We start from the raw sequence: 14,864 nt of genomic DNA on the forward strand, positions 1-14,864 counted from the left end.
ATGAAATATCTTTAGGCATTTGGAGTTGCATGTAGCAGGAAAGGGAGGGGCGGCGATGGAAGTAAATTATAGACCGAGAGAAGCAAGTAAGTGCTTTGGGGGATAAAAAAATCCACAGAGGAAACTATATGAAAGGGTAATTGTACTGACAGCATTGTATAGGGCAGAGACCTGGGATTTAAGAGAGGCAGAGGAAAAGTTTAAATATGTTTGAGATGAAATGTCTGAAGTATGGTAGGGGTTACAAGGTTGGATAGTGCGAGAAATGAGGAGAGCTTGGGTGGAAAAGGAGATGGCAGATAGGGCCAATGAAGGAGTGTTAGGATGGTTTGGACACATGAAAAGAATGAGTGAGGAAAGATTCATAAAAGAGGTGGAGTGAATTTGAGGGGATGAACAAAGATGAGATGGATGGATGGGGTGAGAGGGGTACTGAGCAAGAGGGGAATGTCTGTTGAGCAAGGAAGGGAGCAGGCAGGAGATAGGGATGAGAGGAGAATGGCTGTGTATAGATGATACAATAAAGCATTGAAAGTAAAAAGACAGTTTGGTGATGGAGTAAAAAAAAGAAGTAAAGTAGTTCCATACTTTATTTTTTTAGATTTACATGTGGAATACAAGCAATTATAAAATAACATTTATAAAATCATTATCTATTTACAACTATACAAAATCATAAACTACGAATACGTTTCTTCTCCTTAAAGACACACATTGCACGAACTGTAACAAGAAGAAAATGTTATTAATAATTGGCTAATCGCAAAAATGTGTAATACCAGAAACTAGATACCCAAGGGTAACAAAAATGATGATGACTTACTGTAAGGATCCCAAGCAATGACTTCAAGTTTATCATAGATTCTTTGTTTGGTCGCAGTCTTCTTGTAACCTGTGACTACACTTTCCATAAGCACCATAACTCTCCTGAAAATTTAGAAAAAAAAAGAAAAAAAAAGTTGAAAGATGTTACATGCAAATTCAAATAAAATGATGTTGGATCACAAATTTGACATTTCACATTTAGTTTGCAAAATTATGCTATTTACCTTGATTTCACCTTCTTTAACAGGGCATTGGTAAGAAACATTGCTGCTTGTAGTAAATCACCCGGCTGTGTGAAAAAAGGGGATTCAATATACAGTTTTGTATTGGCTATGCATAGTCAAAATCTTTAGTAATACATTTTCATACAGCTATATAAATTTATCAGACAAATAAAATGCACCCTCTAAGGCTGTATAAAACAAAAATCAATATACAGTACAGTTTCTATATATGAACATAATCCATTCTGAAGCTATGTCTTTTAATTGAATGGGTCATTATGAGGCAACCCAACTGAGAAATCACTTTCAAGCTAAGTAAGAAACTGACATGACTGTGTCCAGGTCATGGCGCTGCTTCAAAACTAGACCAATACAGAAATGGCCTGGCTACAGACTCTAACTGCTACAAGTTCAGCCATTACACAGACCATGAATAACACTTCATTCTACATTGCCCCACTCTCACCCCATCTAGACAATGCAAAATCTCTTCTCCGAGAGACTTATGGGCTGAACCTGGTCATAGTTCATTACTGGCAAGAGAGACCTTGGGCAATGGATTTGGTAACTGGATTTGTTATGAGAGTGAGTACTGGCAACTCAATCCAGGGTTATGTTTCATATATATATATATATATATATATATATACACACATATATATAAGAAAAAAAAAGTAAGGTGAAAAAGTATTTTTCAGCATAATATGAATATTTGCTAGCTGAAAACACTTTGACACAAAAAAACACAGTATGGTGACTGAGTCAGTTGGGGACACTCCTAGCCACTTACAAGCATGCACACTCTGCTTGCAGATCACTGTTCAAATTTTGAACCCATTTGTTTTTACCAGTATAACCAAAATGTGTGAGAAAATTATAAAAGATAAATAACATACTGTACTTGAAGGAGAAAAGAATCTTGGTTGACAATCAATTTGGATTTAGAGAAGGAAAGTCTTGTATAACCAACCTACTAATTTCTTCTTTGAAAGTGGTTGTGTTGAACAAGAAAGAAGGTAGGATGGATTGTATATACCTAAATTTGGAGAAAAAAAAAAAAATACAAGGCACCACACAAAAAATTAATATAGAAGTTAGAAAATATTGGAGGCATTAAAAGGAGTATACTGAAATAGGTAAAAGACATTTCCATAGACATGGGAGAACAGTAGTAAGAGATGAAATGTTAAACTAGGGAGGGTGACTTGCAGAGTACCACAGTGTTCAGTCCTGGCACATATAATATTTCTGCTTCGTACTAATCAATCAATTGTTGCCTCTAGTTTCACTAAGTGGAAAATCCACAGCCCCAGTGGCTAATAATGGTTCAGGAAACATTCCACAGATCTCTTTGGAAAGAAAATTTTGAATGTTGTCTGTGTGTATCACTGTGGGAATGTTTCTATGTTCCCACCTCAAAGTGGTAGAGAGAAGAAAAGAGTTACCTATAGTCAACTCTCCATGTGTGAAAAAGTGTAAGAAATACAGATGAAACTGATGAAGAGATATCTTCGGCCCAGTCTGGAGAATGAGTGTCAGCACCTCACAGCTGCGCCTCGTGACGGAGGTGAGGTGGTTGACAGCTTAGTTGTTCATCTTGTAGGTACCTGTCACTGGTCTCTTTCTACTATGAGTCAATATGATGAACAGTATAGGTAACTAAGATAACCTTTTTATGGGTGATACTAAGATCATAAAGTGAAAAAAGATGATTATCAACAGGAACACCTACATTATTATTTATCTATTTACTTATTTAATTTATTTTTTTGAGCCAGGAGTGGAAAATGAACTTTACTATGAAGAAATGTAAAATTTTGGAAAGAGGAAAAAGATTTAGGTATTCTAATCAAGGATGAACTGTCACCAGAAAGTTATATAAAGCGAATAACATGAAAGACTTCTAAATTGCTCAAGAATATAGGAGTGACATTTTAGTGCATGAATAAGGACATGATAAAAAGTTAAAATTTGGTTTGTCCCAGACTGTAGTACGTAGCAGTAGTGTGAACATACTGTATGAAAGATGTAAGAAAATAGAGAATACAAAGGGCAGTAACCAAGATGATTCCAAGCCTAAATAATAAGAAAGATGAGGAAAGACTAAAAAAGCTGGGACTTCCCTCATTTTAATAGTGAAGAGTGCAAGGTGACATGATAATGATGTTTAGATCTGAAAAAAGATGTAGAAAAATGGAAAGACAGGACTTGCTGGCATAGGACATAGATCAGCAAGAGGTCACAGTAAAATGCTGGAAAAGCATGATTGCAAGACTTAAGAAAGTATACCTTTCTACACAGATTTATTGCTTTGTGGAACAAGCTGGATGAAAATACAACCTAGGCCAAGAACATACAATATACATAAATACATATATTTTAAGTGAAGCATATGGCTAAGCCCAGGAAAAAAGATAATGAAGTAAACATGTAAAAAAAAAAAAAAACAATATATATATATATATATATATAATAATAATACCAACAACAACCAACATCAATACAGCATATTGTTTGGGTGTTAATTCAACTGAATATTAAAATTTCAAATGGCTACAATCACTGTTGTTGTGCCATCAAATCATAAGCAGAGGTAATACTGAATTGGTATAATAAATATATCATTTATTCAATGTGTCACACCAAATCATGCTGTGACTGGTTAAACAATGCACATTTGTTTCATACATTTGCAGGCTTCATAATCAACAGTTCTCTTAATTTCTGAACAGCCCTGTGAGCTGTACAACCACCTTCCAATTTGGATAGCTGCTTAATACCTTGCCTAGTTGTCCTGTGTTTAACATGAATCATGTTCTCTACTATAAATTACTAGCAATCACTGTATATGTGCATGTGTAGGACTAATTTAGGAACAGTTTATTTCTATGTATTAGTTCAAATGGGCACAGGATTCCTGAAGGTCCCATCTGCCTTGTCTTGTCTTGTAGGTTTCAGTGTTAACACCATGGCCAGTCTAGGCAAACACCACTCCCACATCATTGCCAGGGTTTCATGTATTGGAACTGCTCTGTGAGTTCGTTGCCACTCCTCATGAGGTTCCATGTAGGATTGGAGGCTCATCTGGGATGTTGCCCACAAATTTGCCTAGCCTCCTCTTGAAAGCTTTCATGCTGATTCCTGTTAGGTCCCTTATCTCTCTTGGGAGACATTTGAAGAATCTGGGGCTAGCACAGATGAGGCTTTCTGCCTGGATTGTCTTCAGCTGCTAAGAGTAGCACTTATGGACCTTCTTTTGCATGTCTTACGAAACCTGGGGTGGTGTTTTCCTTTGATACCATCTCCTTCATTTTGTGATGGGTTGGTGCTCTGCCCTCCAGGACTTTCCAGATGTAATATAGTGTTCAGTGTGTCTCAGAAGTGAAAAAAGCTTGAGGATTATCAGCCTCTTCCAGTAGTTCTGAGTCCCCAACTAACCTCATCAATACCATCTGGACCTGTTCAAGTTCTTGTATCTCCTTGACTTTGTGTAGAGACCATAGCTGGCATACATACTCCAGCTTTGACACTGGTATGGTCTTCCACGGAGGCAACAAGTACTTGGGCTTCATAGCATTAAAGATCCAGAGGATCCACCCACTCATTTTACAAACAGCACTAATGGTTTTAGTTTTGTGTGCTTGGAAGCCACAGTCATCATCCATCCACACCCCTACATCTCTCAAATATAATTTCCTTCCTCATTGTCTCTCAAATATAATTTCCTTCCTCATTGTCTCTCAAATTTAATTTCCTTCCTCATTGTCTCTCAAATATAATTTCCTTCCTCATTGTCTCTCAAGTATAATTTCCTTCCTCATTGTGTCTCAAATATAATTTCCTTTCTCATCCCTTTGTGCTAGACAGCAAAACAATGTCTTTGGCAATGACAACGTTATAAAATGACACCATCCCTTACAGCATCTTACAAGTTAGACCACAGTTAATTTCAAAATTGGAAAAAAAGTGTTGTCCTGAACATTTACCTACGGAAACTGTTGACCAATTATAACTGAATGATGATGCTATTGAAGACTTTCTAGTAGGTTATAGCCATCATACAATGAAAACAGAAGACCTATTTAGAACTACTGAAAGGGGAAAATATAATCCAGGTAGTTCTTGTCCAGTGTGTATATATATAATAATAATAATTGTTACGTAGCCGTAGCCGTAGGTTACAGTCACCAATGCGGTAATATTCACATGGGGGATGACCCCTTTACGGAAATTTATTGTACAAGAATTATTTGAAAACATTACATAAATAACTAGCAAAACCATGACATCATCTACTCTTCATAATTATCCCAAATGAACTTACATTACCAAGTAATCCGTTTCAGTTACTGCGATCTTCTATGTCGTCTGCCGTGTTTACAAAACATTCGCTGGCTTGTGCTATCGTCAGTACTTGTATGATACCGCTAGATTTTAGCAACATTATTGTGATTGGAAATTGTACTGTATTGGCATCTTTAAAATGTGTGATTTTCATGTAATTTGGTCAAAGAGAAGTTATGTTTTAGCCTCTGCAAAATGACAGCCCACAGCTACGAATACCGTAACAAATTAGCATATGGTTGCATTATTTGAACTATTTTCTTTAAATTGTGTGATTTTCATGTAATTTGACCAAAGAGAACTTACTTTTTTATCCTCTGTAGAATTACTATATGCAATCTATTACACTAATAACACAATAGTAAGAAACTTAAAAGAGTGTAGTTTGATCCATACCACCAGTGATCATAAATGGCGGGCTGGACGAATCGTAGCTGTGGTCGGTAATTTTGCAGAGGATAAAAACGTAACTTTTCGTTGGTCAAATTACACGAAAATCACACATTTTAAAGAAAATATGTCAAATAATGTAACCATATGCTAATTTTTAATGTAAAATAGTGTATTTGAGCAAAATCCGTCCTTGTTCGGGTTTGGTCGGCGTTGGTTGATTATGAGTGAGTCGGACGGTATTCGTATCTGTGGTCGGTAATTTTGCAGAGGATAAAAACGTAACTTCTCTTTGATCATATTACATGGAAATCACACATAATTAAAAAAAATAGGTAAAATAATGCAACCATATGCTAATTTATTATATAAAATCGTGCATTTCGGCAAAAACCGTCCTTGTTCGGGTTTGGTCGGCTATTAGCGAGTCGGACGGTAATCGTAGCTGTGGTCGGTAATTTTGCAGAGGATAAAAACGTAACTTCTTTTTTATTAAATTACATGGAAATCATACATTTTAAAGAAAATATGTCAAATAATGCAACTATATGCTATTTTTTTTATATAAGATTGTGCATTTCAGCAAAAACCGTCCTTGTTCGGGTTTGGTAGGCGTTGGTCGGCTATTAGTTAGTCGGACGGTAATCGTAGCTGTGGTCGGTAATTTTGCAGAGGATAAAAATGTAACTTACATGGAAATCACACATTTTAAAGAAAATAGGTAAAATAATGCAACCATATGCTAATTTTTTATATAAGATTGTGCATTTGAGCAAAAAACATCTTTGGGTTTGGTCGGCGTGAGTCGGACGGTATTCGTAGTTGTGGTCGGTAATTTTGCAGAGGATAAAAACGTAACTTCTTTTTTATCTAATTACATGGATATCACACATATTAAAGAAAATAGGTAAAAAAAATGCAACCATTTCCTATCTTTTTTTTTTATATAAAATCGTGCATTGCAGCAAAAATTGTCCTTGTTCGGGTTTGATCGGCTCCGGTCTCACTAATTACTGACAAAACCGACAAAAAAAAACAAAAACAAAAAAAACGACAAAACCCAAACAAGGACGGTTTTTGCTCAAATGTACAATTCTATATATATGGTTGCATTATTTGACATATTTTCTTTAAAATGTGTGACTTACATGTAATTTGATCAAAGAGAAGTCACGTTTCTAGCCTCTGCAAAATTACCCAACACAGCTACGCATACCGTCCGTCTCACTAATACCGACAAAACCCGAACAAGGACGGTTTTTGCTCAATTGCACAATTTTATATATAAAACTAAAATGTGGTTGCATTATTTGACCCATTTTCTTTATAATGTGTGATTTCCATGAAATTTGATCAAAGAGAAGTTCAGCGGCGGCGCCAGGAATTTTTAGTTGGGGAGGCTAAGGGGGGGCTAATAGTAATATGATAATACACATATATCATCCTCATTTCAGAAGGGGAGGGGTTAGTGGTAGGGTTAGCACTGATGGCTGACAAATCTTTAGCCCTGGCAATTAAAAATTCCACCTAATAAAATTATTTCAATGAGTGTTTTAAATTTTCAATTTGCTCATTTCAGTTGGGGGGGCTAATGGGGGGCTGGCCACTTTTGGGGGGGGCTAAAGTCCCCCCCCCCCTGGCTAAGGCAGATATGTGAGAAAGCTTTAGCAAAAGGTAAGGATGTTTTTTGGGGCTTTATGGATTTGGAAGTCTCATCACATGGTGGACAGAAAGGCACTGTGGGGGATTTTGTAAATATATGTGATTGGGGGGGAAAGCTGTTAAGGGAAGTCAAGAATTTTTACGAGAACAATAGAGCCTGTGTTAGAATTAGAAATAGAGAAAGCGAGTGGTTTGAATTAAAGGTGGGACTGCGTCAGGGATGTGTTATGTCGCCGTGGCTGTTCAATACGGACGGATGGGGTGGTGCGGAAGGCAAAGGCAAGGGAACTGGAGATGGTTAAAGAAAATGGAGAAAAGGGGGAGGCGAGCCAGTTGTTGTTTATTGACGACATTGCACTTGTGGCAGGATCAGAGGGGGTTAATGGAGTTAATGACGGAGTTTGAGGAGATATTAAATAGGAGAAAGCTGAAGGTAAATGTGGGTAAAAGTAAGGCGATGAGATGTACAAGGAGAGAGGATGACAGTGTGTTGGAAGTGGAAGTAAGTCAGGAGAGAAGCTGGAGGAAGTGAATAGCTCTAGGTATTTGGGGTCACATGTGGCAGGGAAGAGATGAATGGAGGTGGAGGTAAATTGTAGATTGAGAGGAGCAAGTAAATGCCTTAGGGGATTAAAAAGGTCTCTTGTCCCCTTAACCCCTACGTATGTTGTCTGTGTAGCTTAGTGTAGAAAATCAGTCTATTGAGGACCACAATCACAATGGAAATAAGCTTACATGTTTTTTTTTTGTGTTATCCTCGGCATTTGTAATTGTTATTTCGAACCATGTGTTCTTTTCATTGTCTGGACTTCATGTATATTGATTCAATGCCAAATAAAATTATTATTATTATTATTTTTATTATCATTATTATTATTATTATTGTTGTTATTATAATCATCATCGTCATTATCATCATAATTTTTGTTATTGTTATTATCATTATTATTATCATCATTATTACTACTATTATTATTATTATTATCATTATTATTATTGAGAAATAGGCGTCTGGGAATGGATGCAAAGAGGAGATTGTATGAAGGGGTGAGTGTACCGACGGCTTTGTATGTGACAGAGACGTGGGATTTACCAATTACCTCGGCATTACACTGCTCAGTGTGCCAGGTAACAAGATCTAAGGATATAAGGTCTAACCACTTCCGACCGAATTTCGAGGGAGTTGGCGCAGCGGGCCCGTGAACGTCACTTGGCTGTTCAAAGTGGGGTTCTCGGATCCTATAGCTGTCAGTTGAAGCTGGTGCATCGTGCGGGTATGTCGTTGGCTTCGCTCGCACCGCTCCACGCAATTAGTTATATTCTGACAAATATATAAAATATATATATATATAAATATATATAGAATATTATAGTTCCTGTCTATATATATGAATATATAATATATATGATATATAATATATATATATATATATATATATATAAAATATTATAGTTCCTGTCTTCCTTGGCGTTTCACAGTTTTATTCAGTGTTTCACAAAGAGAAAACAGACCCAGCCTAATGACGTCAGAATTTGCGCACAATAATTCAAATGGTCTGGCCTGTATATTTAGACCTTGCCAGGTAAGGTGCTTGTTTTTGCTGACACGGGATCGTCTACATCTGCTAAAGTTTCAAAGGTCTGATCAGTCTGGGTTCACGCCAGGTAAGTCAACAACTGATCGGATCCTGGCGCTTCGTATTCTTGTGGAGCGCCAACATGAGTTTCAACAAGGGTTTCTTGCAGCTTATGTTGATCTCAAGAGGGCGTTCGACTCGGTGTATCGTAGACCCTAGGATAATCTGCGGATCCGTAGGATACCTGCAAAGATTAATGACTTCATATTTGGCATATTTTCTAGGATAGAATGTTGTAAAGTATAGAGGAGGCGTGTTTAGCTTCTTTCAGGAGTGAGGCAAGGGTGTGTCCTCGCCACATTGTTCAACACCTGCATGGACTGGGTATTGGACAGAGTTGTCGAACAATGTCGTTGTGGAGCATCTATTGGCAACACCAAGGTCACTGACCTCGTCTTTGCTGATGATGCTGTCCTTTTTGCGGAGTCGTTGGAAGTCTTGGTTGCAAGCCTCGATTGCACAGGGGGCCGTGACCGCTTGGACTCGAGGTCTCCTGGGCCAAGACCAAGGTCCAGGAGTTTCGGGGCTGACTGGATGACAGAGTTTAGTCTGCTCGTGCATGTGGCGAGGGCACTGGGGTCTTTGAAAGTTTTACTTACCTTGGTAGTGTAGTGCACAACAGTGGTGAGTCATGTCAGGAAGTAGTACTTCGAAGGATTGATATTGGATGTACATGATTTGAAACAGCACTAGTGCACCCAATAACAGGGCATTCACACCTCACACATGTCCACTTCAAGACAGGAAACAACCCCCTCCCCTCCCATTTGCCAATGAAAAACTACCCCTCACTGTACCATCAGTTAATCCTCCTGAGTCCACTGCTGAACAAAGACCCTTTTCATAGCATTCCATGATTCACACGACCGTGCCAACCTCTGACACGTCATTCCTGCACACTTCTGTATCTCGTCTCTCCATCCTCTGGTTGTCACAATTTTTGAATATTATTGTGACACCCGGCTCGCTGTCTCCCCTTCCCATTTTCTTTCGTCCGATTTCTCACCGCTTCGGCCCTTCATTCCCTATACTCGGGGGAATTACCAGAGTCCTTAAGACTTCTAGTAGCTACATCCTGTCCTTTCTCCTTCTCCTTATCCTCATCAACTGTTGTGCCATTTTGGCAATCAATTACAGTGCCTTAACGAAGTTGAGAGAAACTTCTATTTATTTAGAGAACCCCCCCCCCTTTAGATTCAAGTGTTCTCACACGACCTAGGCCAACGGTTTCCGCGCCCAAGCACAAAGCGACCTTGTTCCAGCTTCGTGCGAAAACACCCCCTCCCCTGCGCGCTGCCACATATTTGTTTTAACCTAGGCAATTAGAATAATTAGGATCGTATCTAACACGCTCGTGAATAGTGTCTACCTCAAGGAACAATTGGAACTGTGTCATCTTCCACATGAACATTATTCGTAGTACCCTTCAACACTAGTGGCGGGAACGTAGAAGTATTGGCAACGTTGGATGCTAGCTGGCGGGCATTTTTGACCTCACATGCCGCGGGACACAGGGCAGTCTTCACATCGGGTTCAACAAGGGAGGTCGGGCCGCTCATTCTCGGAAGTCCAATCGTGTCCTTTCCTCCCTCATGTGGCTATTAAGGATTTTCATCCTTAAGTGACGATCGCGTATCAAGGGACATCAAACAAGTGATTTGGGTACAGACCCCTCCCGCCGGAACTCCACAAAGTGCAGTGTACGATTGACCAAGAATACGTCGGTGAAGTGTGTCGCTTACAAAGCCCATCTCAGCGCCCGTCCTTAACCATCAAGCTACGAAGTCGGTCAGTTTCCCGCTCCGATCCACACAAAAACCGTCGCCCCCCGCCCCCACCAGAAGCGGAGCCGCGCCGGTCGGAACTCAGCAGGAGACCGCGCCAATTGAAGACGTCTCCACACGCAAGACACACATTAAGTTAAGGTGTTTTAGTATAAGTTATAGCTAGTAATCGCGCGCAGGGAATAGCTAGGATGTATGTGAAATCCAGTTAATTGTTAACTCACATTGTTAATGACAAGTAGTATAATTCTAGTGTCTAATTATAGAATTAATTAATCCATTAAAACTCACATTAGGAGTTCTGGGTTTCATTAGCCTAGGACGGTTCACTTAATGAGTTGCCCCATCACCCCCCCTCTTTGATTTACATTCACGCTCGCTCTGAAGGGAGCGCGAGTGCTCCCGGATGGTGATACAAATCTCCTGGACTTCGGTTCCCCAACTGCAGCTATCCTCCCCCTCCCTTCATCACTCACTTAAGGTACGTATTACCCACACCCCCTCATCCATCACCTTCCACTGTCCAGGAAATTCGTGTCACTGGTCTCCCTCTTCCACGCTTCCCATCTCGCGGCGTCCACACAGTAACACACTTGCTCCATTGCTCATCAGTCGTTCGCGTTAACTTACCAGCCCAATTACACTTTCCTCTCTTTTACCGCCTCCACGATATCTTTCACTCTAGCCTGCTCTCTCACCCACCTTACTCTCTTTCGGTCTCCCAGCGTTATTCCCATCACTTATCTTTCCATTCTCCTCTGTATATTCCTTAGCTCTGTCTCTATCGCCTTCGTCAGTTCCCAAGTCTCACACCCGTACATCATTGCTGGCAGAGAGCCTTTTATGATTGATTATACGTACGAAACACTTTCCAACCAATTGCAATACCCACAATTATTTCATTATCATGATCTTTGGTTACTTTCACCATCTGGCCTAAATAATTATACTCTTCAACTTCAATACTCTCACCATCGATTATAATATCTTTACTATGAACTTTCGAGTTGAACATTACTTTGGTTTTACTTTTATTCATTTTTAACATACTTTGAAACTTTCCTTGTTCAGGTCACTCAGCATATCTTGCAAGTCTTCAGCTCTTTCTGAATTAAAAATAATATCATCCGTAAATCTTAGGTGGTTAAAATCCATTCATGCTGCTAAACCGCATTTTAAGCGACAAAACATCAATACCTTTACCATCTCTCCACAACTTCCTACAGAAAACAGAATATAAACAAATTTAAATGCTCTTGACTAACTTAACCAATATATGAAATAATAAGGTAAACAGCAATTCATAAACAACTCCAACGAACTTTGGCGTTTGAATCTAAGAGTCGCCTGCAAATTGAGACGAGAAATCAATAATTACTCAAACGAAACATTATTCTTCACAATACTGTATTGATAATTTCGGACTATATATATTCAAATTGTATATGTTTTTCTAATGTAGCTATGAATGAATAATTAAAGATATTTGTAAAAGGTCAGTAGTTTACTCGACAGTTTACACTGCCAGTCCAACTCTGAATCTAATCATAATGTGGGGTTTCATGAGTCATGTAAATACAATATTCATGTATGTCACAAGCAAACAATTTTACCTACTCGAGTTTTTCATGATACAAAATTCAAATTATTTGTCTAACAACGTTTTTATTTCTTCAATAAAATTACAACTGTAAGCTAAATACTACATAGGGAAGTATGTTGCGTACTCGGTAAAAATAATATTGACTTTGTGAGAATTGTAGATGGGGGAGGGAAATTGGCTTATTACTGAACCTATTACCACAACAACTGTCATCAAAAAGTCGTCCTTACCCTAGATTGGTAGAGCCGTGCCAAATGGATACACACACTTCGCAGTTAAATTTTCGCGGGCTTTGGTGTCCATAAAAATGCCTAAGTGGTAACTTTCATTGGTTGCGTTATCAGTACTGGTAATATTTCTTCTGTAATGATATGTTTACACCATATCTGCATATATCATACAGCCCCGGTAAGGTTTCGTGTATCCATTTGGCACACCTCTTGCTCTTACGTTACGATTGTTGAAATTAGATAAGGAAAGTGACATCATTATATTTCTGCACGTGGTAGATTAGAAACAAAAATTGTGTGTTGTTTAGGTATAAATGAACACTGTGATTGTATACACGACTCGTATGATAGAGAAGGAAGTGTCATTATGTAGTTTTTTCAATTTCATTTTAGGTTGTGGTAGATAGATAGACTTTATTTGGCAATGAATCAATGTACATGAAGTGCAAATAATGACAAGAACACATAGTTCGGAATAATAAATGCAAATTACCGAGGATAACACAAAAAGCATGTATGCTTATTTCCATTGTGGTCCTCATCAGATTGTTATTCTACACTAAGTCACACTGACAACATACGTAGAGGGTTAAGGGGACCAGAGACAATCATGAGTAATACCAGTCAGAACACATGACACATAAACATTGTTATAGTTTAGCTAATATTACAAAAATGTTTGTACACACAGTAATAGAGACCAAAAATTTGAGCACTATCAAAAAAAGGAACATTGCAATAAGCAAAGGAACAACAAAATAATATTAAACTGTAACAAAACAGTATGAGTGAGTACTATATCAGAGTAGTACCATTAATGATATACTGCATTATTCTACAGCTGTATCAACATGTATGAGTGAGTACTATATCAGAGTAGTACCTTTAATGATATACTACAATATTCTACATCTGTAACAACATGTAGTTATAGTGAATGCTACACTGCAGCTAGGGTCACCTATTAAATAAATCTAACATTTAACCTGAATCACAGGACGGAGTGGGCAATTAGTATGAGCACTAGGGAGTAGTACATTTAACCTGAAGCATCAGGGGTAGGGTACAGGGGACCAGTACTCGAATGAGTAAAACAACAAGGAGAACGAGGAAAAAGGTCAGATCATAACTGTTCTCGGACCCTACCTGAGACATATACCATATTATGACTGGCAAAACAGAGGTGGAAACCAATTTGTAAACATCAATCATTGTTATACTAAACTAAACTTCTGAAGAACAAAAAAAAGGGGGAGGAGGTCAGAACAGTTATGAATGAACACAGATTTGGATGGTATTACTCATGGAATCAGGTATCCCTCACTAAGCTAGTAGTACACAAAATCAAGGCTGTTCTCTGTCCATAGCTGAGACATATAGTAACCCTTGACTTTTTTCTTGAAGGTAACCTTGCTATTTGACTTCTTAATGGACACAGGTAGTGAGTTCCATAGTTGAGCACCTGTGAAGTGAAAACTGTTTTTGGTGAAGGGACCTGCATGAGGTACAATAAGAGACTCTTGACTGTTCCGGGTTCGGTTCTCAGCCGATAATGTAAAATTACAGCTCACATATGAGGGAGCAGAATTATGAACGACATTGTAAACCTGGTTTAGTTTCAACTGCTGGACACGATATTTTACAGGTAACATTCCTACCTTGCTAAATTCTTCAATACCAATATGACTACGTTGAGGTAAATTTAGTATGAATCTAATTATCTTATTTTGTGTAACCTGTAGCCGGGACTGTTTTTTTCTGCTCAGACTACTGTACCAAGATCTGCAAGCGTAATCAAAGTGATGTTGTAACAAGGCTGAGACTAGAAGCTTCTTTGTTTCCAGATCAAAATTTCTAGCTTTTCTGTACAAAATGTGACTTTATGTGAACACTTGGATACAATCTTATCCATTATGGCATTCCCTGAGAGGGACTGATCTAAGGGTATTCCAAGATAGGTTACCTCTTCTTTTGACTCCAAGACATTAACCCCACATCTGACCTGTACATCGCTGTGTTTCCTGAGGTTGGGTTTTAATGCGAAGACAATACTTTCCGTTTTACTGAGGTGTAAAGACAGCCTATTTTCTCTGAGCCAGTCCTGGACCGATGACAGTTCGACACTCAGTTTCTCTTCTACTTCAACTGGGTCCCTACCTGAGACA

At 38.5% G+C, this 14,864-nt stretch overlaps 1 protein-coding gene across 2 annotated transcripts; it reads right to left on the reverse strand.

Annotated features, from left to right (window-relative positions):
• Positions 1-576: 576 nt before the first annotated feature.
• Positions 577-5,492, reverse strand: mRpL33 (mitochondrial ribosomal protein L33). Of its 2 annotated transcripts, none has more exons than XM_076183653.1 (4): positions 5,374-5,492; positions 1,050-1,114; positions 824-927; positions 577-723 (listed from the first exon to the last, which is right to left on the reverse strand). In XM_076183653.1, exons 2-4 carry the CDS (start codon positions 1,088-1,090, stop codon positions 674-676), a joined length of 195 nt encoding a protein of 64 aa, XP_076039768.1. In that variant the 5' UTR covers positions 1,091-1,114; positions 5,374-5,492; the 3' UTR covers positions 577-673. The 2 variants fall into 2 exon arrangements, with proteins under 2 accessions (XP_076039768.1, XP_076039769.1); XM_076183654.1 differs by having other exon boundaries at positions 5,379-5,466.
• Between the last annotated feature and the right edge of the window lie 9,372 nt (positions 5,493-14,864).

This window comes from Oratosquilla oratoria, chromosome 4, assembly GCF_046742065.1.
Source record: "Oratosquilla oratoria isolate Oo_2021 chromosome 4, ASM4674206v1, whole genome shotgun sequence".
Classification (NCBI taxonomy): Eukaryota; Metazoa; Arthropoda; class Malacostraca; order Stomatopoda; family Squillidae; genus Oratosquilla; species Oratosquilla oratoria.